The following is a 25428-nucleotide window of genomic DNA, read 5'->3' on the forward strand; positions in this document are numbered from 1 at the left end:
ACCTATGTGAACACTACCCTATACGAGAAGTTTACCTATGCAGGCATTGACTGCTCCGCTGAAGAAGCTGCTTAAGACAGAAGAAATCTACATTCACCAACGATGTATTAAACAAAACCAAAACTCAATCTGCTGGAGCCCAAAATGTGATGTGCTGTGTAGAACCGTGTATAGTTCTAACTGTATATAATACAGTAATACTGTTTTACTACAGATATCTATGTGTATATCACACAGTAACCCCTGCCTCCACAGACTGTAGAAGTGTACATACAGCTCTGAGTAGGAATAGACTGAAGTCATAAAATCTGCTTTCATATGCAGGGTATTCTTCTTTTCTAGTCATGTAGATGAAGTGTATACATTACAATTATTGTAGTGCGTTACATGTTGCCATCTTAGACATGTTTGATACTTTTCAAGAGCTACTGATAGCAAAGTCAGTAACTTACAGCAGTATTTCATATACATTTTAATTGTGATTCAAACAAAAATGTTATGCTCTATGTGACAGTGGTATTTGCAAGCAGATGCCAATCCAGTATTGTGACCAAGAATACTAAGATTCCTATTTGAAAGTAAAAGTAAGGTTGTAGAAATAATCTGTTCAAAAATTCTGCTGACACTTGTAAAATATAAGGAATAATATTGCTTTTGCAGCATCCAGTTTCACAGTGTTTGCGTAACTTCTAAAAACAGGCATATATTTTGAAGTGTTTGATGCTATCTGAGGCAGCCATACAGCAATTATGAAGCACAGGGCTGAAGAACATAATACATCAGCCTGGATATAAATGAGGCTTTTTCAATTTGTATTTCATTTGATAATTATCCTGCATAATTATAAATTACTACCTGTTATGTACAAGCAGGATTTACTTACTTTTTCTTATTTTATCCCTTACGCAGGTTGTTGTATGGTATGGCCTCTTAGAAATGCTTTACAAAAATGCTTCAAAACAATGGTATCTGGCCTGCCTGAAAGATCTTCCAGCCCTTAGGTGAGACAAACAGAGACAGGATTGGCATTACCTCCTGGCATGAAGTCAGTCACTTGGGATCCTGCAGACTTACCTCATTCAAACTTCACACATCTGCTAATTTCATGCTTTGCACAAATGTTACCCTTATCCCCCAGGGACTCACCGGCTCATAACTGACCATCGGATCACGGTGACTTTCTAGCTGAGTGAATCTGGTCACTCCCTGGCACCTGGAAGAGGCTAGAGAGAACAAAATAGAAAGGTTTCCTTCTGATGTTTAGTTTGTGAGTGGCTTGGTTACAAGGCAGGGATACTACAGCAGAATACAGGGTTACGTAACTGGCATATATCAGTCCTTACTCAAATAGAAGAAGCACTAAAAGCCTCATTAAAAGGGAGTCCAGCAGCAAACAAGGACGCTGAGATCATGTGCACTGCCTTGAGATTGGCAGAGCTTGCACTGTAATTACAAATGCTACAAGCTGAGTTTACAGAGATTGCACAGACTCACTGGACTAAGGGAACCTCAGCAGAACTCTTCAAAAATAGGAGAGAAGAAACAAATTCCACAAATTCCAGGTATTTTTTATAAAAGACTACTTGGCAAGGCACCTTTGAAGTATGGGGATTGCATTTGGCTGTCTGACCAGGTTTCTACAGGTCAGCAACATGAACAGGAAGGGACCTCCATAGATGCCCTGGCAGACAGTCAATGCTGGCTAAAAACTTCTGGTAGAAGTTCTCCACTTTCTGTAAATAATTTTTCATGGGTCCAAAACAGCTTGTTGTCCCACACGTCTGAGAAGCAGACACTACTGACTGTTCTACTACTTGATGTAAGCCCATTTTTCTGTGGCAAACTTTTATTTTAAGCAATGTCATGTAAGGAAAGATCAGTCATTCACCAGCCCAGTAGGTCTTAATGCTGTCTGCATTTTAAGTGTTGAAGTCCTCTGTAATTTTATCTGAAGGGCATTTAAATGTTTTTGTAAATGTTCTTCAGAACCTCAGTTAACATTGTGGTAACATTGTGGTATGCATAAACTTTATGATTTGCTCTAATGAAATTTAAAGATTATTTTTAAGTTGTCATTTGAAAAATATACAGAAGTAATAACCCCGATACACAGCTTGAGATGTCTCTATTAGATCTACACATCACAGAACTACAGCTATTAATAGATTACTTGCTTCTCCACTTGCAACATGCACTGTGTGTTCCACACTCAATATCTAGATATTACTCTGTTAACCAGGGCTGGAAAATCTGATTTATGGCGGTTTGTGGCATAAAAAGGTTTTCAGCCTACCCATTAGTGGTTGTATGCTCCGGCTTCCACAACACATTATATCAGATCCCATGTCCTCCCGTATCCTCAAATGTCTTTGTTTCTCTGCTGTTAAAAGCATAACACTATCTGCTCCCAACAGTTACTATTCCAAATACCTCATGTCCTAACATCCTTTATACACTTGTACATATTTACACCTGCCTACTTCTATGCACAAGCCTACTCTGTCACCAGCTCTTCTACACATTGCTTTTTGATAGTACTTCCATAGTTTTCTCATATTTTCTCACATACTGTTACCAAGCTCATAGTAAGGACAAGTCTATGCTTGGGAAAGAATAGAAGAATTTCAGACAAGTGGAGCCGGACGTGCTTTGAGGAGTATGTGACATACAATGGAAAGGTAACTGTTTACAGTCAAGAATTATCGATAGTTTGAAATTATCAGACACCTATTCAGAGAGAGTGGAGCCTTAAAAAAAAAAACAAACACATAGAAGAAACACTTGCATACAACTTCTCCCGCAGAAATTCTCTCCATCTCTCACTTTGGTTCAGTGCAATAGTTCTGATTGTTCAACAGTGAGTGCAGTTAGAGAAAAAACAAGTCCTTAACACTTCCAAGGAAATCTCAAGCGCTACAGAAGCACACAGCATATTTGGCAGGAAAGCTAAGAATAGTTCTGAGAACAGACATCACCTACTAGAATAACAAAAAGTTTCACCAGACACCATTGGGGGGGGGGGGGGGGGGGGGGGGGAACAAGTGTCCAAACAAGAACCTTTACCCTCATTAGACTGGCCAAAAAGTAAAGCATAATTGCCCTGAGGCTGTCTGAATTCAGCTACTGTGCTCAAAGGTGGCACTTCTCCTACTCCTCAGTTACAAAAAAGGAAAAACACATCTCGTCTCAAATGATAGGTATATTCAATTCCTACTTCTCTGTGGACAGATTGACTTTAAACTTATGTTTGAAGTCACACACAGCCCCTTCTCCGCTGCCCAAAACATAATGGTTGGGCATTTGCTTAAAAAAATGTAGTGTTGACCGTTACATCAGAATGTGCATAAGTACCTGGTAGAAAGAAGTTAGGAAGATGGAGATGTGCTCTTTTCAGCGATATCCAGCGACAGGATAAGAAGCATTGGGCACAAATGGAAATACAGGAAATTCCATTACGGGTGGTCAATCCATAGAAGAGGTTGCCCAAAGAGGTTGTGGTCTCCATCCCTGCAGATATTCAAAACCTGACTGGACGCAGCCTTGCTCTGAGCAGAAGGCTAGGCTAGATGATCTCCCAAGATGCCCTCCAGTCTCAGCTATTCTGTGATCTCTGAAAGACTGAAGAAGGAGGAAACGCAGAAAATAAGCAAAGGCCCAGATAAAGCAACTGAATTACATAGGCCTAGTTCAACAATACAAGTTTTGCCTCTTACTGTTAATTCCCTCCCTGTGCTGCTACGTGACATTCCTGCTTCCAACACACCATTATGTCTTTCCCTGAACCATTCTGTGATCCTAAGCCACAGACTGATCAGCCATTACCATGTGCAGTGCCACTGCTCGGTCACAGGGGAACTCAGATTAAACAACAGTTGGAACAAACAGCCTGGAGCACTTTGGATTGCTAAATCAAAATCCTCAAATCTAGCAAACTTACTATTATGTTTCCTTATAACTTTTCAGAGCTATTTCACATATTCCCTTACCAGCACAACATACAATATAGGTGGTGATATCCTCACAGTATGAGGCAGAAGCTTCAGCAAGTCCCTCCAAACTGCAGGTTACAATCAGACCACACCAAGTCTCCCACATCTCGCAAACATGAGCTAAAATTCTGTCTCTTGAAGATGCTGTGTCACATTTTGCAGTAAAGTCTTCATCATAAACATACACTGGAAAAAGTGTGCTTAGAGCAGCAGAAAGATAACTCAATCCCTGGAGCAATGACTTAAACCTAACTGCTCTTCTATTCACAACACCTTTCAGTTTTCGCGAAACTTCACTACGTCCAGGATCAGAGGATTGTTCCATTTTGCCAATTTTTCAAAAAAAAAAAAAAATCTAAAATTCTTTGACATGTTGTGCATAGTATTTTTATCAATACTCAACTACACAAAAAAGGTATGAAGAGGACAAAAATCAGACAACGGATGTTCTTTGGATTGCCTATAAAATCTGAGTTATCAGCTTGATCACTGCTAACATTTAGCAGAGAAACCTGTGTTAGTCATCCAACAAAGTGTAACAAATTCTACAGAGTAGGTATTCATCTCATTCCTCAGATTCACCCAAAGCCAAATAATAACAGCAATCTTCACAAAAAAGACCCACTTTCAAAGCTAGGAGTTCCAGGATCCAGTAGCAAGTACATCCTCCTTAAAAAAAAAAAAAAGACACTTCAAAGCCATTCTGTAAGCTGTAGTAAGGTGTTTTGGTTTTTTTAAACCACAATCTGAGTATTGAAGACAGGACAATTAACAAACAACACTACTTCTAACCACAGCTATTACCTCAAAGTATATCACAGAACAGGAGACATGCCCTAGAGACTGAAAAAACATAAAAAGCAAGCACATTAATTTTTTTTTCTTCAATTTAAATCTAGTCATGCAGTTTACTCCTTGTTATTATGCACAGCATGCCCATGACAACTGCAAGATCTTCTTTACGCTACTCATGTTACAGGGACCTCAGTCAAGACCATTTTCCCCCCACATGCAATATTTTTTCAGGAATCAATGTAAAGCATATCTTCATCTTTACGGTCCTTTAAAAACAGACATTTTTGTACATTTTCTTTTTATTTTCTTTCATTTCCTTCACACAGAAGTGGCAACAAGACTTTAAAATCTTGAACTTACATCCCTTTGTGAACGTAGCAGATGCTGAATTCTGCCTTAAGAGGGAGGCAAGGAATTACAGCTTATAGTGTAGTCCAATTCTAGTTAAAGTAATAAGCATGTTTATTTCTTGAGATAACCGTGCTCTTAGGAACCCCAATAAAGCCAGTAAAGCACATTGCATTTTCACAGTTGAAAAGCTTCCTACAGGGTCTTTTTTTTTTTTTTTTTTTTTTAAAAAGCAACCAGTCTGTTATGCTCCTTAAATGACCCCATTTCTAGTATTGTGCCTTTTTGTGTCAATTAACATAGTAGTTCATTGAAGTTGATTAGGTTTATTTTCCCTCTCTCAGGAAGCAAACAGAGGTGGAGAGAAGCAGGTAGGGAAAGAGAGAAAGAAAACAAATCTTAAATCAAGCTTTCATCACACAACAGAAATTAGAGCACTGAAGCTTTATTTGCTGGAGGCTGAACAAGAAGAAATCAAATTATCTCCAGAACTTTAAACAAGTGCTTTCAGTCACTGTGATTGATAGTTTACAGCTACACATAGTAGTAAGGATGATTACAGAAAGTATTATTTTAACAGAACAGACTTGCTATTTAACACAGAAGAATTTACTCAGTGTATCTTATTTGTATTTTGTGCATTTATGTTCTTTGCTGTACATCTTAAGCATCAAAGTAGATGAATTATGATTTTCACATTGTTTTCCCACTGCCCTCTTTTACACCCGAAAAATAATTGTTACTGAAGAATTAGAGTCAAATTACAGTCATTAGTGAGTCAAATCAAGGTTGAATTTTAGTCCCACCATCCTGTTCCTTCAAAGCCAAAATCATCATCATTTTCTCCTTTTATTGTCCTCCTTTACTTTCCAGAGGATTAGTTCCATACATGCAATTGCATCTTCACTGGAATTATGGCCATCAACTAAGGGAGAATAAAAAATATTTTAAGTGTCAGATTACACATTTCTTTATAAAATAATGGTAGGAATAATGGTAGGTTTGTTTATTAAGAAGCTGAACAGCTGTGAATAACGTTAAAAGAGTGGCTAGCATCCAGACAGTTTTTGGTGCAACTTCTTGCTACCAGAATTCAAGATAACTGCGTGTCTAGAAGCTCAATATTGTCTGGTAGTATTCCATTTCCTGCCACATCCTCTAGCTTCAATATGCAATTGAGCCTAGGTTAGTAAACTAGAGCATCCAATATAACTGTCTTTGGAAAGTCAGCCTCTCCAAATCCTGTGCAAAATCAGAAGTTGAAAGAGCAACTGAAGACAAACTGATTTACAACTAGATGGTAATTTTCTCCTCAGAGACAAAGATCTGCTGAAAGAGCCCACAATATCTGAACAAAATGGTGTTAAAGGAATTAAATTATATATGGACATACATTTTAAGAACATGTTTATTCAAAGTCAACAATTTAAAATAACAAGTCTACATATATTTTATACCATTCCTGTAACTACAAGAACTACAGCAGCAAGGTTTCAATGCATTCTGGCTGCAAAGTGGTGACAGCTGCACAAATAAACTATCCGTACAATGTTCATTAATTGTCACTTTACATAGGCACCAGAATACCCTTCCTAACATTAAGTCAATGAAAGAAAATGTTGGCCGTCAGGATAACAGTATGTAATTATATATGTAATTAAGTACGCAAGTTCTGAGCAACTAGACTCTAGCAAGTCAAGGATAGGTATAGAATAGACTACTGTGTTCAGCCATCTCCATACAGAGAAATTGGTTTCAAATTGAGAGATTTGAATTTGTGTACCTCACTTACCTCATTAAATCCTAAACAGGCTAAACCAAGGCAAATTAAATCCTGGAGAAGAGAAGGCTCTGGGGAGACCGTATAGCATCCTTCTGGTACCTAAAGGGGGCCTACCGAAAAGCTAGGGAGGAACTCTGTCAGGGAATGTGGTGACAGGCCAAGGGGTAACAGCTTTAAACTAAAAAAGGGTACATTTATACTAGATACAAGGAAGAAATTCTTCACCACAGGGGTGGTGAGGCACTGGAACAAGTTGTCTAGGGAAGCTGTGGGTGCCCCATCCCTGGAGGTGTTCAAGGCCAAGCTGGATGGGGCTTTGAGCAACCTGGTCTAGTAATGGGAGGTGTTCCTGACCGCGGCAGGGGGTTTGGTCTAGGTGACCTTTAAGGTCCCTTCCAACCCAAACCATTTTATGATTCTGTGATTCCAAGAGCAAAAGTTTTAATAAAGGTACAGAAGATGTCAGTTAAACAGGTTTGGGATGTGGGCTGGTGATTCAGAAACCCAAACAGTTGTGGAAAAAAAAAGTGACATCATAAAGTTCAGCATTTTAATTTGAAGGTGGTAAAAAATCCTCTCTCTCTTCTATTTTGAGCTAGTGGCCCAATAGGCAAACAGTATGGCTTCTTTGCGTTATAGCACTGCATTAATGCACTGATTCCACAGAAGTTTCAGGCAGGGGAGAACAGCAAACAATACAATATGTTGACAGTAAGGACAAAATAATTCTTAGATTTAATTACAGTGTTCCATTTTCCAAAGAAGCAGAGGATTTAAGTGCTATCATAACAAAAGATGACGTGATAATAGAGGTACCACTTTCTAGCTCTCTCTTATAAAACTTAAATGTCAGAGATTTTAGATCATTTTCCACATATAGCAGCCTAGACTCAAAAGGAAAGATCTTCAGACTTGTAGTTGCAATTCAGATATATACTGGCATACAGCAGTGAAGCATTTCCTTGGATGTGTATGTGGCTACACTTCCTTTCCAATGAAAACGTAATTTACACAGTTGTGACAGTCAAGCTGGTGAAAGCACTCACGTAACACACCAATGTCGTTGCAAATACAAGAAATATCTGCAAAAGATTCTATACTTGTACAGCTTCTATAAAGACTGGACATATTAAAAAAAGCCATAGAAGCAAACTGAGGAGTCATAATCCTGTGAGCTTTCCAGACCGTCTGTTATCTTTTGTCAGAGGAAGTTGCATCTGCTTCACACCCCAGGCTTACTATTCCGCCTTTCAGATGCTATTTTAACTACTCAAGGATGTGTAGCCTGTATGAGACAGGTGTTTGTCTTTTTTTTCAAGCAGTCTAGCAAAACTCAGTTATTAAAGCGATAGTTTCCCAGCCAAATCAAGTATTTGGTATTCCGTAATACAATCTATCTCAGCAATGGCAGCTCTTCTGACTAGGACACCAAAAATACTGAAGTTGAGAACCTTTAAAATGACACTCCTAGTCATTCAGTTTTCTTGCTAAACTCCACTTTGGGGTATTCAAGAGAAGTCAAACTATCAATTCAATTCAGAGGAAGTTAAATCATCAGAGACCTACTGATTTCAGACAGGGAAGGGTGCTTCACTCTATCAATCCCTGGGTTTACAAAAAAAATAAATTCAAATTTAAATTTAGTTATTCTCCTCTTGTAAGAGACAAAGCAGCAGCAAAAAAAAAAAAACCAGCATAAACACAAGGAGGGGAAGTTATGTGTCAGGATTATTTTTTTTCTAGAAATGGCAGCTATTCAGCTCTATAGGTTAAATTTCGAATTTAGCTCACTGGTGATCAAAGAATGATTAAATCTGGACTTCAACAGAACAGTCTGAAAAATGGCAGTTTTTACTATTTGAGATAACCATCTAAAATTCTGTACAAATAACTTTGACATTCCCTTCATTCCCATCACAGTGCTATGCATAAGACTGTTAGTGCAAAGGAAGTCAGAAGATGTTACAAGCTTTCAGTTGCAAAACCCAGCTCCTCCACTGTCTATCAAAAGCTCTCAAGTTTTGCTAACTGCTACCATTTATCTATTCCCTGGGCAAAGAAAATACATTAGCAGAATAGAACTTCATCAGTGACGCCTTCTAGAGAACAATTAAGAGCAAACAGGCAACTGCCAGTTCATTAGAAGAAACTAAACTTGAGTATGTAAAATCAGACTCAAAACAATTGTACACGGTCAATGTAAAATACATCTGTCAAATGTACCATTTCCCAAGTATTATGCACGCAGCATAGAATAGGCTTATTCATTTGTCTTTTACAGCCTAGAAGTTTACTCTAATCTTAGTACTGAAAAACCCAGTATTTGAATTGAAGAGTTCTTCTATCAGCTTGATTAAGCAACCAAATCTGTAGTAGAGGTCAGCCTCTTCACACCACCTTCAGGATTTTTTTCCAATGTCCCTTCTACAAGGCAAAGCAACTGTAACGCTTCTATGTGGTGATCACTTTGACAAGTCAATCACCTTATGTTTCAGGTACATCCTCTGCATCTACTGTACTGGAACAAATGTACCCAAGAAAAAGCTTTAAATTACAGCAACTGTATTACTTTATCTTAAATTTTCCTGGGTTATTCGTGTCTACTAGTTCATGACACAACATGCTGATTGCTTAGTAAAAACCTGTGCTCTTACCATCACCCTGATGAATTCTCATGAGGTAGTCAGCCATCAGACTCTGAAGTGCTCTTTTGTGAGGCAGACCTAACCGATGAGGAAATACTAGTGATGTGTCCACTACTGTGTCATGAATCAGCTGGAAAAGAGCAAAGGCCACATCAGTGATGACATATCCAGTTACAGTCTGGCACCTCCTTTTATTTATTAAAGAAACAACACGAAGGATCTAAATCATTTACTTTCTGAATAATACACCCAAGCTAATCCTTGACCTTTTAATACTATCTCATCTGTCCTATGTTGCTCTAATCGCTGTAGAAGAGCAAGCTCTGGTGCAAGAACTGTGGAAAAATAGCGTTGTACAGTGATTGCTGTATGTTTGTGCATTGACATTTGTTAGTTGTGTACATATGAGGGTGGCATCCCTGCCCATGGCAGAAGAGTTGGAACTAGATGATCTTTAAGGTCCATTCCAACACAAGCCATTCCATGATTCTGTGGTTTCACTAGCAAGAAATTCTGTTAATGCTAAATTTTAATTCCTTCACTAGGAATGACGACAGAATCACAGAAAGGTTGAGGTTGTTAAGGTCATCTGGGGATCATCTCATCCAAACAGTCTGTTCAAGCAGGGCCACCTAGAACAGCTTACCCAGAACTATGTCCAGGCAGCTTCCTCCACAGAGGAGGACTCCACAGCCTATATGGGCATCCTGTGCCAGTGTTTGGTCACCCACATGGTAAAGATGTTTTTCTTGATGTTCAGAACCCTTAGGGCATCCCTTGTGTTCCCATCCCGGTTTGTGCCCATTGCTTCTTATGCTGTCATTGGACACTACTGGAAAAAGCCTGTCTCTGTCTTCTTCAAACCCTCCCTTCTATTAGTTAGAGACATTGGTAGGATTCCCCATAAGCCTTTTCTTCTCTAGGCTGAGAAAAGTTTGCAGATGGTTGTGTTCTTCATGGAATATTGCTGCCTTTGACACATAATAACATAATCCATGTATTTCTGGCAGCTAAGGTGATTACTTGACAGGCAGCATTGTTGTTTACAGAGATTCTAAGAGCAATACACTGGTATTAGTTGTGACTGCGAAACTGTAGGAGGCACACTCAAGTTCAGCAATATCAGAAAGCAATAAATTTCAGGTTTCTATCAACCCAAAAATAAGGATATCATTATTCTGTAGTGATGCACGGTTGCCTAGTTAGAAGCACAGAACAGCAGAGTAGAAAGCCCAGGTCTCAGAAAGTTTACCATGCCACATCTTTATGTTTCTTCTTTCTACGAATGTAGTTTTATCTTCAGTGCAATTGTCATGTACAATCAAGTATATTTCATTTTCATGTATTAGTCTGCTGAAATGCAACATTCTTTTTCTTTTTGAAAGTAATTATAACAAAACAACATGACAAGTAGTCAACTCCTAAAATCTGCTTCAAACAGCTTATTTTACCTTGAGAGCAAACAAATCATTTTCTAAGCTATGTCCAATCAAAATCGTATCTGCACTGAACATGTTCAGCAGTATTGCCTGTACATCCCGAAGAGTTGTTGTAGTATTCTTCAAGTCATCCTCTGTTACTCCTGAGAATCTAAGGACAGGTTTAGAACAACTTCATTAACAGAGACATGTAAGAAATGTTTCCCTAGCACCTAAAGTTAACCCTAGTTGAGAAGGCATTTTTTCCATTCTCCTCCTTTTCACTTAGATTGTATGAGATAATTTAATATCATGTAGCTTTGTTCAACTTCACTCTATCACCACAAGCAACCGAGCCTATTTTTTAGGCACAGACTGAAAACAGGTCTCTGAGCAAACTGTTATTGCTGACAAAGAAGCAGGCACATATTATGCTGGTTCTCCTCTATTTTTTTTATTTTTTTTAGAGGCAGACTCAAAACTTGTTTCTTCCCAGAGCAGTTTCAGGACTTCAAGAAACTAACAGGAGTCTAAAACTTTTTTTTTCCAGATCTCAAAAATAAGACCCAGTAGGAGGACAAAATACAAGTGGGCTAAATACAGCCAAATATTATTAAACTGTACAGTTGTTGTGGTTTAACCTGGCCAGCAGCTAAACACCACACAGCCGTTCACTCACCCTCCCCCCTCCCTCTCTGGGATGGGGGAGAGAAACGGGAAAGTGAAGCCTGTGGGTTGAGATAAAGACAGTTTATTAGGACAGGAAAATAACAAATAAATAAATAATGTGTACAAACAAGTGATGCACAATGCAATTGCTCACCACCCGCTGACCGATGCCCAGCCTATCCCCGAGCAGCTGGCCCCCACCCCGGCCAGCCACCCCTATATATTGTTTAGCATGACGGCAGATGGTATGGAATACCCCTTTGGCCAGTTTGGGTCAGCTGTCCTGGGTCTGTCCCCTCCCAGCTCCTGCTGCACCCCCAGCCTGCTCGCTGGCAGGACAGAGCGAGAAGCTGAAAAGTCCTTGGTTTAGTGTGAGCACTGCTCTGCAACAATTAAAAGATCAGTGTGTTATCACTCTTCTCATCCTAATCCAAAACACAGCAGCCTACCAGCTACTAGGAGGAAAATTAACTCTATCCTAGCTGAAACAAGGACAACAGTCTTACAGCTTCATTAGATGGCTTATGACTATACCGCTCTTCAGTGAGACATTTACAGATGAAATTTGAAAATTTGAAATTGCTTTTATTCTTAGGGAATGCAGCAAGTCCTGGGAGGTTAAACCTAATGTGTTGTTGTGGTGTTGTGGTTTTGTTTGTTTGTTTGTTTTGAAAGAAGGTGGGGAGTCTTCAGTGTAAAAACAAAAATTGTTCAAAGAAAAAAGTCTTTCTTAATTGAGTCTGCAAGAATGAAAGCCTCATTCCTGACTGAAAGTCTTCAAGTTGTATAACTAGCAATAGGCATTTAAGAGATGCAGGTTTCTGCTTATATCTGATGTTCACATCTGCCAATTTATGGAGCCTAATCCTCAAGTAGTATAAACAGAATAGCATACCTTGTATTGTAGTCTACAACTTCACTATCAGGTTTAACAAACGTATCATAGACAACCTGTAGCTTATCATCAACCACTGTCACTCTAGTAAGTTCCAAGCCTTGGGTTGTATAACACTGAAGAAAAAAATAAATTTAATGAGCATTTATTCAGCACCAGTGTTTCCTTATAGTATCTGGCTGTACAAAACGTAGAACCAGCTATAGCATCAAGAAATCCAAACAGCTTTGCTCTCTGCATATTTAACACAGAAGGTCCATTCACTTACAGTAACCAGACAGAGTTCTGCAGGCCTCTCAGAGCTATGAGGGCCAAACTACTACACCCAGGAAATTGCCTCCTAAGTAGCAATACACTTTTAACTGAACCAAATTTTTAGGTTGTTCATACCATGTTGCAGTTCAGGGCATATATACCATGGTTTCTATCAGAAGGCGGTGATTTAATTAATGTCTTCACAAAGCCGTACAACTTCTCCTTTCTCCCATCATGAACATGAAGCTGCAAAATTTCCGTTAGTGTTTACATGCAGGCTTGCTAAACTTATCTTACCCAAATTGCCAGTCTGTTTCTCTAATAGATTAAGGAGCATATATATTTCTTGTCAGTAGGTGCCAAAAAATTTATTAAGCCTTAGGCAAGTAAACCCAAAAATCTTATACCAAGTTGCTTGCAAAAAGCTACAACCCAGCTTCAAGTCAAAAGGACACTAAGGAAATCTGAGATACTGCATTAAAGAACATTAATCCTACCTTTGCAATCTGACACCCAGCAGACCCAACTATTCCCTCACAGCAGCTATAGCGTTTTTCCAAGCCACCAGGAACTGCCAAAAAGAAAAGTTGAAAGTGGAGCAGTTTTGCAGCAAATGGCACTGGCAAGAAAAAAAAAAATCAGCACCCTTACTCCTTTTCCACTTTCTCGAGACTGCACTATGGAAAGAGGTAAGCCTGAGTACTGCTCGGTACCATCAAGAAGATGGTGCTACATCAATACAAGGTTGTAAATCAAATAAAATGCCAACAAATGGGAGAATGGTGTAATATTCTCTACGAGGTTCTCACTGTGGGAAGCATTTAGTATAGCTTTGAGTACTTAAGGAGTCTTAGCAAAGATGACAAGGTTCACTTAGAAGTCAATACAGGGCCACACAAGGAGTATTTTTCTCCTTTCTTCGCATGGGGTTTTATCAACATCAACCTTCCTGAAGTTACGGCATATACAGAGAAAACAAGCTCCAATAACTAGACACATTACTTAGAGGACAGCAGAATGTACCTCACCTGAACCTTGTGCAAGAGAGTTTACTCTGATGAGTAAGAGATGAGATGTCATGACTTGTAACAGCTTCCACAAAGACTGAATACCAAAGAATACTTACCTTTTTGTTCCAATACTCTACCAGAATGGTAGCTGCATTCTTTAAGTCTACGTTTTCCTGAACTAACAGTAAATATTTCACCACACCTACAGCATGTTTTTCTGAAATCTAAAAAAAAAAAAAAGAAAAAGTATTTCCTCACCAGCTTGTCAGCAAGGTGAAAAAAGATGAAAAATACTGCATTGAAGTATGAAAGTTACATGAACAGTAATTGCAAGACCAGCATATCAACACATAAGCAAAGTCTCCCAAGACTTGCCATGAGTTCAAAATAAATAAAGCTCCTCTCTAGCACTTTCAGAATGGCAGGTTTACGTGCAAGATCAGCTGTTGTGCTGATGAAGTATCACGGTTTAGTTATAAAAGCTTGTGAAGTCATTTGAGGTCCAGGAACTAAGTATGAAACTACTTTGTATTTTGTATACATGCATATTTTAGTTTCCTGTGTAACAATGACTCAAAATCAATTTTTTTGTACTTACTATCTGATACAGCTTTTTTTGTAACTCCATGAAATATAGCACTACCATTTCTTTCAGGATTTGGTCGAGGAAAGTTATTTTCATTCAATTGTTGCTCAGTTAGAAGGTAATCTTTTAAAAGTTCATAAAGAACACCACCTGCGAGTTCTGAAAAAAAAAAAAAACACAAACACACCAACACCCTAAAAATAAACCAACTCAGAGTTTAAACAATATTAGACCAAATATAAGCAGCACTTAAATATCCCAGTACTTCCAAAATAAATTAAAACTGAAATTGGAAGATGTGCACCTTGCTTTACATGCAAAAATTCTATGCTTTTCCCTCAAAGCAATTGGAAGCTATTAGAGGTGAAGAATTGTTTAAAACAAAGGCACAAAACAATAGAGATGGTAAATTACTAGCTATCCCAGAAAGGCTAGGCAAGCAACACCAAAGAATGTGCTCTTTTCAAGCAGAAGTTCAGTATTTTTCCCCAAAGAATGAACCTTAAAGACAAACAGCAAATTGCATTGGAACCCTTGTAATAGCTAATGGATAAAACTTGACCAAAAAAAGAACTAAATTTTCACACTTTCAACATTTTCATTTTGAAATAAGCCCATTTACGCGCTAAAGTGCGGAACCAACATCTGCATTCTCCTTTCTTTACCTTTCTTTTCGTTTGACTTTACAGATCCAGCACCACTGGGAGTCTTGATGTCATTAAATTGCCCTGAATTCAGGAAAGGATATTTTTAGCATTTGTTCTGAATTTCAGATTTCCTGTTAAATGTGCTATGCAGATATTTATAAATGAAAATATCAATTTTTATTTTGGTGATATACTTCTACAAAGGAAGAAGAAAATAATCAGAAATCTCTACAGTAAAGAGAGACTAAATTATCTTTATAATCCCTCTCCCATCCTAACTTCTATACATGCAACCCATTTAATAATCTTCAGTGAAAGCAAAACTACCATGATCTCTCAGCTTTTTCAGAGTCTTTACAGCAAAATTCAAGTACATGTTTTTACTGCCACAACGATCATAAATAGATTGCTCTTCTATTCGGGCCTGTATGAAAAAGAAAGACTGAGTGTTAGTGGGGTAATGTATGTCGTTGGTGTTTATTTTTTGTTTGGCTGTGGTTCCCCCCACACACACCCCAAATACAGGAAGAACTGCCATTTAGAATCTGAGATTCTGAACCTACATGTAGAGACACACATTCAAGTTGTGTCCAAAATCTGAAGTACAAAAAAAAACACAGAAATGCATTTGTAAAAAAAAAAAATCCCTTCTAATACTAACATACATCATTTTAAAAGATAATTAGCAGTGTGAAGAAAACTGGTTTTGCTCGTGGAAAATTGTAACTGATTGATAACGTGAGGAAAGTGTAAGATCTAAACACAAACAAAACACATTGTGCAATTTAAAACCTACTGACTGCAGAAGAAGAAACGTAAAGACCTGTAAAACATTACAAACCTTGCGACCAGCTTCATTCACTGTGTTACAAATTTTTCGGTATTGTTCAAAAAAACATTTGAAATATCGCTGCCTTATCTCCCGTGGTACTTTAGATCCCGATTCAGGAATGGAAGGCTTTTTCTGAGTAGAATCCTAAAAAAAAAAAAGAAAAGAAAAAAAAACACAGTAATCTGATCAATATGTAACAGCCCAAAGAACTAAAACCAGGCATTCTTTTGCCCATCCTTAGATAAAGTCATACATTACTGAAAAGCCGTTACAAAAACTTCCACAACAGTTACACAAAGAACCAGAAACAGCCATCAGAAATACTAGAGATTTTTCCTGCTTGAACTAAGCAAAGTAGTTTCTGACTCAAAGTTGTATGAGACGTTAAAACTACTTTTAAACTTCATTTTTGTTAGGAAAAGTTCAGTTGTTCAGTGAGCACTGTCAGTTCAGCAACAATTTAACAGTCAGGGTTTCCATCTGGTGTTCATTGCAGGTAGTATTTCATTCAGAGCATAAACTAAGGACCCAATGAACTAGACCGAAAACGTTTATTTTGATGGAATTTATAAACTTTCGTATCCAATGTAACGTCAAGTTCTTGCTAACTCTGAAATGTTTATTTTACAATAAAACACAGAAGCTAAAATCATCACATTTAAAAATCCAACAGTAAGTTAGATTAACCCTGGCACTGTTGCAGCCAAAAAGGTCCAGACACTTAAAAAAGATACATGGTGTGTATCAAGCAAGGAGTAGTATTTCTGTACCTCCCTTTTGTAACCTAGGAAAGCTCACTTTAGAGTGGCATTTATATTTGTATACTGCTACCAAGGAAAGTAGTAGTTTTGGCATATGAGGAGCAAAGGCAACGCGTATTATTGTCACAAGCTAGTTTTACCTTTCCTTAGCCATGGAGTAAGCTATTCAGGAAACAAGAATTTACATACTAGAGATATAAAGCACGAAGTAGTCCATACTTAATATCCTAGAAAAACATCAATAACCAAATTGACTAAAGCCATAACATTTGTTTGTTATAAAGCCGAGTGGTGCAGTTGATACCAAAGAAGGAAGAGATGCCATTCAAAGGGACCTGGACAGGCTGGAGAAGTGGGCCGGTGTGAACCACGTATGCTTCAACAAGTCCAAGTGCAAGGTGCTGCACCTGAGTCAGGGCAATCCCCAAATGGCAGGGGTTTGGAACTAGATGATCTTTAAGGTCCCTTCCACCCCAAGCCATTCTATGATTTGACATTTTTGATAAGAAAACGAAGCACCGACCTTATAATTTATTTTACCTCAGGAAATCTTCAGTGACCTCTGCTTTAAAGAAATTTCAAGATTAGCGTCAGAAGTTCTGAGTAGGGCAGGGACATCTCTAGATCAGGCTGCCCAAAGCCCCATCCAGCCTGGCCTTGAACACCTCCAGGGATGGGGTATCCACAGCTCCTCTGGGCAACCTGTTCCAGTGCTTCACCACCCTCTGAGTGAAGAATTTCTTCCTAATTCTAATCTAAACCCACCCTCTTTCAGTTTAAAACCATTTCCCCTTGTCCTATCGCTACCTGTCCTTGTAAACAGTTTCTCTCCATTCTTCTCATAAGCCCCATTAAAGAGTTGAAAGGCCACAACGCAGTCCCCCCAGAGCCTTCTCCAGGTGACTTAGCAATTTATACAATGAATTGCTTACATCTGTACAGTGCAAGCTAGTACAAACATGAAAACAAAAACATAGTTTGCATAGCAACTTGATTTAGCCATGGAGAAAAGCAGCACTTTTATTAGCTGCCAATAGTATGATCAGAATTTCTTAAGTAATTCTAGGTAAGCACTCAAAGACTACAGGAGTTGCACATTGTCTCCAATCTCAAGAGAACGTACAGAATTTTCGCCTTTGGAAAACCACAGGATTCAGTACACCCTCACTGCAAGGAATTCACCTTGCTGACCATGTTATTTCCCTGTTTTCTTGTGGATGTGCTGATTGGTTTGAAGCAGTTTGAATCTGGGTACAATTTCTTTTGGAGAAGTTGCTGCAAGCAAAAATGCTTGCTTTTTGCAGAGATGCCTGGGAGAAGGGGTACTGACAGCATGTGAAAGCATTATATTTATCAACTGAGACATGCTGCATAAAGCTATGTTAGGAGAGTCTTGTGTGATTTCTCACAGATTACCAAACGGAAAAAAAAAATATGTCTTTTTTCACTAAGAAAAATACATCATAGTCAGGAAATAAGCAGCACCTATGGAGAAGAACAAGTACAAATTTAACTCAAGTTCTACCAGCATGCATCACTTTGAACATTTCTGCAGGACGTTCCACAAGCACATACATGTAATCTTGATTTGAAATATGATTTAATGCATATAATGATCAGTTGTGTTTGATTTTTTTTTAAAGCTAAACTGGTATATCACGTTATTGGGTTTACACTCTAACATACTGTCTGAAATTACAGTTTTTCCACCTCTCTTCCTTTTCATATACCAAAGCTCTGTAACTCTACAGTACCTCGTATGGCATGACAGCAGTCCTTTCAAATGAACCAACAGACAGTCTGCACAGCTTTACTGTTTGAGCTTTTCCTTCAATTGGTATACGCAGCTGACCACTGATGGTTTCAACAGGCTGAACTTCACGCAAATTTGAAGAAGCTGAAACACAGAGAAAATACAGATTGAATCTGAACTCTAATGGAATTTAAATAACAGTTACCATTAATCTGTCATACTGTTATTTCACTGCTCCTTTAACATAAAGCAGGGTAAAAATAACCTAAACAACAGAAGCAAACTTGGAGCTTCAGGAAACACGTTAAGACCTCACTTCTGGCAACAAGTTTTATCCAAAGCATCCTCCAGTATTTTTGAAGACCTTAGATAGAACAGCCATACAAGTCAAGTTAAAAAGCTATTTTGAAGTTGTAGTGATTGTGATTTTTAAACACATAATTACCTGCCTTCCCTGTCCCCTCCCCCTCCTCAACCCACAAAAAAAATGGTAACAAGTTAAAAAATTAAAATCAGGAAAGCCATCATTCTAACCTAATTTTCCAATGCAATTAATAAGTGCCTTAAAGTACTGCTTTTAAACCCAGAAAAACTACAAATCTCAAAAATGAAATCTGTCATGAGACAAAAAGCTCATCTGGAGCCAAGGTGTCAGCATCTGAATTGAATTCATTCTGTTTAACTTTACTTGCAACAACACTTAGCATAAAGCAAGCCACGCTTGTGCAGCATGAAAAACCCTAAACCATTTTTGCTATTACTCAGAAGGAATGCATACACTGGGAAAATAACTCAATTTTACATAAAGATTTTTCATTCATGTGTTTTTATTACAGATGTTATAAAACTCTAGAACAGTATTTTAGGTTTATGTGCTAGGTAGACTACTTGGTAAGCATATATTTTAAAATACCAGTAGAACAATTGGAGGGGAAATACTATTCAAGTAGTATGTGATACTGAAAATAACTGCTTCATCAGCATTTTTCACATATAATGGAGAATTTAAAGGGAGAAAAACAGGATTTTCAAATCAAAAGACTTAGCAAGTTGTTTCAGACAGTCTAAATGCCTAAAACTAGAACCCTAACAGTTGAAATCAGTACCAAAATGAAAACTCGGTAGATTTTCATTCTTTTAACTCATGTATGGATACAACGAAATACATGTTTTTTCAGGATTTTGGTCAAAACTGTAAATGTTGAAAGACTTTTCTGTTACCACTTCAGCGCATGTGAAGTACTTTAAAGGACTTCAAATAACTTTGTAGTTGGACAGGACACCTATTTCCCAAGCTAAGTGTCCACCATCACTCAGCTGACAATCGCCACAAAGCAAACGTACTCACGAGACGGCTAGCAATCAAAATGAAGTTTAGTTTGTCAAGACTACAGATCAAGTTTTCATACCAGTTGATCTGTTACTTTGGACTTGAATAGCTGACCGTTTAGACATAGGCTTCTTCTTTCCAGAATCTGTAGCAATAGAAGCTGTTAACTCCCTCGCTTTTGACTGTGCCGTCTGGACTCTTGCATTATTCGGACCCCGCTGCCCAGGAGATCTTTTGAAAGGCTCCATTTCATTTTTGTTATGTACCTGTTATGCATGCACACAGAAACAGATGGGTTAGCAGTCAAGCAGTTCCAAACCACAGCAAGATGGTGTTACAGTTAACACTGAATTTTGCTCTCAGATTCAGAGCTCAACTTGCTGCCCCAGAATGAAAAGGCCAATCTGAAAAAGGACTGGGGGGCAAGAACTTAAAGAATTATACCTGCTGCTATTAACATTGCCACACAAAGCATTTTAAGAGCAGATAAAGTATAAATCACTTTTGATTTCCCACTGCTGTATCTAGAATCTCAGTACAAGCCTCCTTTCCAAACTGATTTTTCAAGGCTCTTTTCATTAGCCTCAGCAGCCCTTTTCTTCACCTGCATCAGGAACTAACTCAAAGTTCTAGGTGATCACATATTTGCTTCAATTTTTAAAAGGAGAGGCGATGAAACATTTGTTCTATTTTGTTTTAAAATACTTTTAAAATTACAAGACTCAGCCAACCCGAAGTCAAAATGAGTCTACTCAGATTAAGTGGAGCTATGTTAAACTTCACTTTATTACCAGATTAAAACTCACATCAAATTTTGCCGTGTGTGCAATTCTTCTCTTTTGTCCAGCAACATTAACTTCAGTTTCTAATAAACTGGCATCCACATTTTCTCCACTAGTCTATTAGAAATAAGAACAGGCTTCTTAGACCAAATGCTATAAACTTCCAGACTTCATTAATACCCTCATGACCCACTCACTCCAATGTTTCAGGATATTCACAGTCAAAAAAAAGTCACCAGGAAAGTACAATTCTACCAGTAGTTATTCTACATTTAGCGCAGCTGAGCCACAGTGCTTCAAAGCAGGGTAGTGGTACTCAAGAGTTCCCACATTCATTTATAAGATGAGCAGGAGACTACTGAACATACAAGTGCCTCTAAAACTTTGCTTGTAACAGTGAAGCGAATAAAGTCCACCACAAGGCATTGAGCTATTGGGGCGACTTTCTACTTTAGGAAACATATAGATCACCCAGTGCCAAACCAGACTAGAGTCATAAGTGATCCTCATTAATTCATCTACTAGCGTGGAAGGCTCAACTATTTAACCTTTATTAGCACAGAAAAGAGCATTTGAACTTGACTATACAGATAACATTCCTCCTCCATATGCTCAGGAAGAAAGAAAAAAAAAAAGAAGCAAGAACTTAAAGAGAAGCATAATACCTGCTTATCACTGTCTTTCTTTCGTGCCTCTCTTTCAAACTCCTCAAAAATCCTCCGACACTCCTCTATAGGATCATCTGAATCTGAGAGCTCTGTGTCCTCCCCACTGGATTCGATTTCTTCAGCAGATGAACTCAGACGTATTTCCCCTTCTTTCTTGTTTCTGCAAGCAGGTTCAACAGAGCTGCTTTTATCAGTGTTTTTGGTCTGTAAAACTGTACCAGAGCAAGCCTCCTTGCCCACACTTAAGAAATTAGTTGGATACGAGTACGTATCCTGTGGGCTACCATTTCCCCCATTTTTATCAGTGCTGCGACTTTTCTCTGTATTTAATATTCTTTGCTTGCCAGGTCTTTCTATTGTAGCTTCATCTCCAGATGAGCGACTAGTACACAAGACAGACTGTGTTACTCTTCCACTGCCCACACGGTTTTCACTAGCAGTATATTCCTGAACAAATTCTTTGACCAATATATTTCTTTCTGCTTTCTCTTGCTTCGGAATCTCCTTCCGCACATCCACCTCAGCAGAAGCAGATTTCTGTTTCTGTGAGGTACAAGCACGCCTCCCTCTCTGCTCAGAAATCTTCAATGTTTCAGTGTTTACATCAGGCAAATAAATTTTATTTGCTTTCAGAGAAACACTCCTTGCTTTTTCAGATTCATTTAAACATTTGCCACTCTCCTGCAACTCAACTATTTTCTCTGATTTTTCTGCTGTATACCCAGGACCATCTGCTATGGCACTACCATGCAATTCTTCTGCATGTATTACAGCATCCAGTTCTTCTTCTCTATTCAAGTCTTTATAGTCCCTATTTTTTCTTGGTCTTTTATTAACAGGTGGTGGCACATCAATGACAAGATCACATTCATCATCAGATTCTTCAAGTTCCATCGGGGAATAGTTTCTTGACCTCTTTGTGAATTCTCTCTTAAATGGAGACACTTTTGAATTCCCCTCTTGATATTCACGTGGAAATACTTCTGTTGGCTTAGCCAACTGCTGCTTAGCATTTTCATCTTCTTTTGTTATGGAAGAGACAGACAGCCCTGAAAATAATTTCATAAATATTATTTTCTATTTTTCCCAGTTAAAGGAAGAGACGTTATTTTTGTACCAGGAAACCAAAATCGTATGATAAAAGTGCTAGAAAAAAGCACTACAATGGCTTCCTTACAAGAAAGTATCTTATTTTCAAGGGTTATAGGATTCTTAATCATTTAACCTGGAAGACTGTATTGAGAAAGTTCTTTAGTTTCAGTCTTGAATTTACCTACTGCTACTTCATCCCTTTTAAGTTTTTGCAGATCACCAGCCCATGTTGAGGAAAGAAAGCTATGATATCACATTAAGTCACACTAAGTTGCAAACCATCTACTTCTTTTTCCTCAGCTGAAATACGTAATCTGCTTTATTAATTATGAACAAATCTCATTGTCCCAAATGTCCCCAGTAACATTTTGAGCCAGACATATTTACAGTCATGCACAAACTTTAAGTGGCCTTGAAAGCTGAATTTTCCAACTGCACATGTAAGAAAATAACCTCTATCTTTTCAGCTTTTACAGACTATAGACTGAGTTATGGTAAGCTAACATTTTCTCAAGGCACTGTCTTCATCCTCTCCTGCATCTTCGCACTGATTGCAGTGTAGTGGTTATTTCCCAAAGTTTCACTGGCTGACGGGGTCTCAGAGATTTGCTAGTATCAGTCTAGTGTTTTTAACAACAATAGTATTTAATAGAACTGTACTTTTCAAACCATATGTAACCACTTGTTTTCAAAAACAATTGTACCCGTAACAACAGAACATTTCAGGGAGCTACTAGAAAGTTGCATTTTGCTGGTGAACAGCATTCTTTCCAGGCTACTCAGAAATCCATAGCTTTGGCATTAACATAACACGCAAGCACAGGGAGGTACCACAAAACCTCAGCACCCAGTTGCTGTGGTTTAACCCAGCTCACTCCCCCACTGGGACAGGGAACAGAATCAGAAGAGCAAAACCAAGAAAACCCATGGACTGGAATAACAACAGTTTACTAGGAAAAGCAAAAACTACACACACAAGCAAAGCAAAATAAAGAATGTGTACACTGCTTTCCATTGGCCAGCAGGTATTTAGCCATTTCCAGGGACGCAGGGTTTCATCACACCTGATGAACCACACAACTAGTACCTGGGAAGACAAACACCGTAACTCCAAAAACAGCCCCCTTCCTTCTTTCTCCCTCAAGATTTTATTGCTGAGCACAGCATCACAGGGTAAATTACGCCTCCAGCCTGCTCACTGGTGGGACACTGTGAGAAACAGAAAAGGCCTTGATGCTGTGCAAACACAGCTCAGCAACAACTAAAACACAGGTGTGTTATCTAGGTTGTTTTGGCCCAAAATCCAAAACATAGCCCCATGCAAACTGCTATGAAGACAATTAACTCCATTCCTGCCCAAACCAGTACTACTATGTACCTCAAAGAAATTGTCTGAGCCACTCTGAGGTGGCAGTTGTTCTTATCAGAAATACAAATAGCCTGACAGAAGTAACGTTTCTATGACTTTTATAGAAGACATCCTTTAAACTTTACAGTAATCCATGCTATAAGGTTATTCTTTGAGTAAAATGAGAATAAGCAAGCCTTCAGGGTTCAAGCTGGCTAGAGACTGCAGAAGCCATTTAATGAAGCACTCTGGCCGCTAACAAGGAGATGCCAACGGATTCAGCCTTCAGCAAGTCACATCCTGCTGCACAGGTGGAAGTCAGGAAAGGAAGGACTCCACGCCACAGGCTGCTTTAACCCTGACTCCCACTGCCCTTAGCGACCATCACATTACCCAAGTCCTTCTACCAGGCTGCAGGTCTTTATGCTCAAGTGCAGCAAACTCGGAGAAAGAAATAAAACATGTAGTACACGTTACCCTTTATCGGTAAGTGTGAAAACCCAGGCACTTACTGTGAAAAGCAAAGCTCCCAACGCACAGAAAGACACTACAGGCCTAGTGAAAACCTGCACCGTAACAGGGCTGCGGGCACTCTTGGCATGAAGGCAGAAACTCAGTCACACCTACTTCAACGCCACAGATGTAACAGATGAGAAACACTTTGATAATTACTGATTTGTTAAGCAGCTGTTACAGGTAAACCATCAGCGCAGTCCACAGCAAATGATGTGGAAGAGATCCAGCAACATTCACGGTAACCTGAGAACCACTTGTTTTTAGTAATGCACTTTTTAAGTCCAGTTCAGAAGCATATTTTTTTCCCATTAAGAAGGGCTATTATTGCTGCTAAGCTTTGTGGTTTGTAACACGAGATCATTTTAGCACCCTGCCCCTTGCACCTCACCCATTCAGCTTTATTACGCTACTACCTCTCCAAATGACATCCACCCCACAGAAACACTTGATGGAAGAACCACAGAAGAAAACTTACAAGTCTTATTGCCTGATAAACCTCAAAAGAAACCCGAGGATGGTGACAGCACCGTAATAAACCCGATTCTCGGCAGCACACGCTGGTTATTCCCTGCTGTGTAAGCAAGCCCTCCACGGGTTGCTCACCCTGGACCACGACTAGCAGAGCTGCTGCTACAACCTCTGAAGGGGAAGGGGACATTTCCAAGCCGGGGTGCCCACCACCTGTCCCGCCGAGCCCCGCAGCCCCCCTCCGCTGCTCCTGCCCCTGCTCCCCTCCGAGGCGTGCTCACCCTCCGAGGGGCCGGCGACGGCACACGGAGACCCCCCGGCCGCCGGCCGCCGCGACGCCTCGTGCAGGTACTGGCAGTGCGGCCGCCAGCAGCCACCGCCCTCCGCCCGGTCGAAGGGGCAGGGGAAAGCGGAGAAGTACCCAGCGGGTCGCAACATGGCAGCCGTCGGGGGGCGCGGGACGACCCGTCACGGCGCCGCCACCGCCCGTCCCAACCGCCCGCAGCACGGGGAGGCGGGGATGGGAGAGGCGGGCGGGGCTGCCGCTGAGGGGAGGCTGCCGAGGGCTCACCCCTCAGGGCGAGCCCGGCGGGGAGACCTTCGCCACAGAGCCCTCGGGGTCTTCGAGAGCTTTATGCTGAGGGATTTCAGTGAAAGTCTCTCGCTGCCGGCATGCGGTGGCTCGTCCAGCCTGCCCCAAGTCTTCTGGAACAGCCTCCGTTAGATATCTCCAGCCTGGCTCCCAGCCGTGCCGTTTGGAGCTCGGTGGTCTTCTTGCTGGCGCAGGTGGTTGTTTGCCATCTGCTACACCCGTGTCTTTGTTAACGCAAGTCTCCTT

At 39.6% G+C, this 25428-nt stretch overlaps 2 protein-coding genes across 7 annotated transcripts in view; one reads left to right on the top strand and one right to left on the bottom strand.

Annotated features, from left to right (window-relative positions):
• The window catches only part of TEK (TEK receptor tyrosine kinase), a 42614-nt gene extending 40508 nt beyond the window's left edge, over positions 1 to 2106 (top strand). For all 3 annotated transcript variants that reach the window (XM_048050068.2, XM_048050069.2, XM_048050070.2), the window contains one exon: positions 1 to 2106. In XM_048050068.2, the coding sequence (XP_047906025.1) occupies positions 1 to 75 (75 nt within the window). In that variant the 3' untranslated portion in view covers positions 76 to 2106.
• On the bottom strand, positions 1146 to 25428 carry LOC106043735 (exonuclease GOR-like). 4 transcript variants are annotated; one of them, XR_010827626.1, is made up of 17 exons: positions 24872 to 25428; positions 21164 to 22215; positions 20523 to 20615; positions 19796 to 19982; positions 18388 to 18530; positions 15882 to 16016; positions 15368 to 15464; positions 15059 to 15121; positions 14406 to 14552; positions 13924 to 14031; positions 13295 to 13368; positions 12933 to 13043; positions 12543 to 12658; positions 11012 to 11150; positions 9570 to 9690; positions 3352 to 3618; positions 1146 to 1223 (listed from the first exon to the last, which is right to left on the bottom strand). XR_010827626.1 is itself a non-coding variant. In XM_048050071.2 (16 exons), the coding sequence occupies exons 1-16, from the start codon at positions 25026 to 25028 to the stop codon at positions 5969 to 5971; spliced, it is 2832 nt and encodes a 943-aa protein (XP_047906028.1). In that variant the 5' UTR covers positions 25029 to 25423; the 3' UTR covers positions 5606 to 5968. The 4 variants fall into 4 exon arrangements, 3 of the variants coding, with proteins under 3 accessions (XP_047906028.1, XP_047906029.1, XP_047906030.1); XM_048050071.2 differs by lacking the exons at positions 1146 to 1223; positions 3352 to 3618 and adding an exon at positions 5606 to 6057 and having other exon boundaries at positions 24872 to 25423; XM_048050072.2 differs by lacking the exons at positions 1146 to 1223; positions 3352 to 3618; positions 20523 to 20615 and adding an exon at positions 5606 to 6057 and having other exon boundaries at positions 24872 to 25424.

This window comes from Anser cygnoides, chromosome Z, assembly GCF_040182565.1.
Source record: "Anser cygnoides isolate HZ-2024a breed goose chromosome Z, Taihu_goose_T2T_genome, whole genome shotgun sequence".
Classification (NCBI taxonomy): domain Eukaryota; kingdom Metazoa; phylum Chordata; class Aves; order Anseriformes; family Anatidae; genus Anser; species Anser cygnoides.

What these genes read in the sequence shown, in the direction of transcription:
- LOC106043735 (XM_048050071.2), bottom strand. Translation starts at nt 25,028, where the DNA reads ATGTTGCGACCCGCTGGGTACTTCTCCGCTTTCCCCTGCCCCTTCGAC. An exon ending in CTGCTGTCATGCCATACGAG is followed by an intron (nt 16,017 to 18,387) that starts GTACTGTAGAGT and finishes TTTTTTTTTTAG; the next exon opens with GATTCTACTCAGAAAAAGCC. An exon ending in ATGCCCTGAACTGCAACATG is followed by an intron (nt 12,659 to 12,932) that starts GTATGAACAACC and finishes TTTTTTCTTCAG; the next exon opens with TGTTATACAACCCAAGGCTT.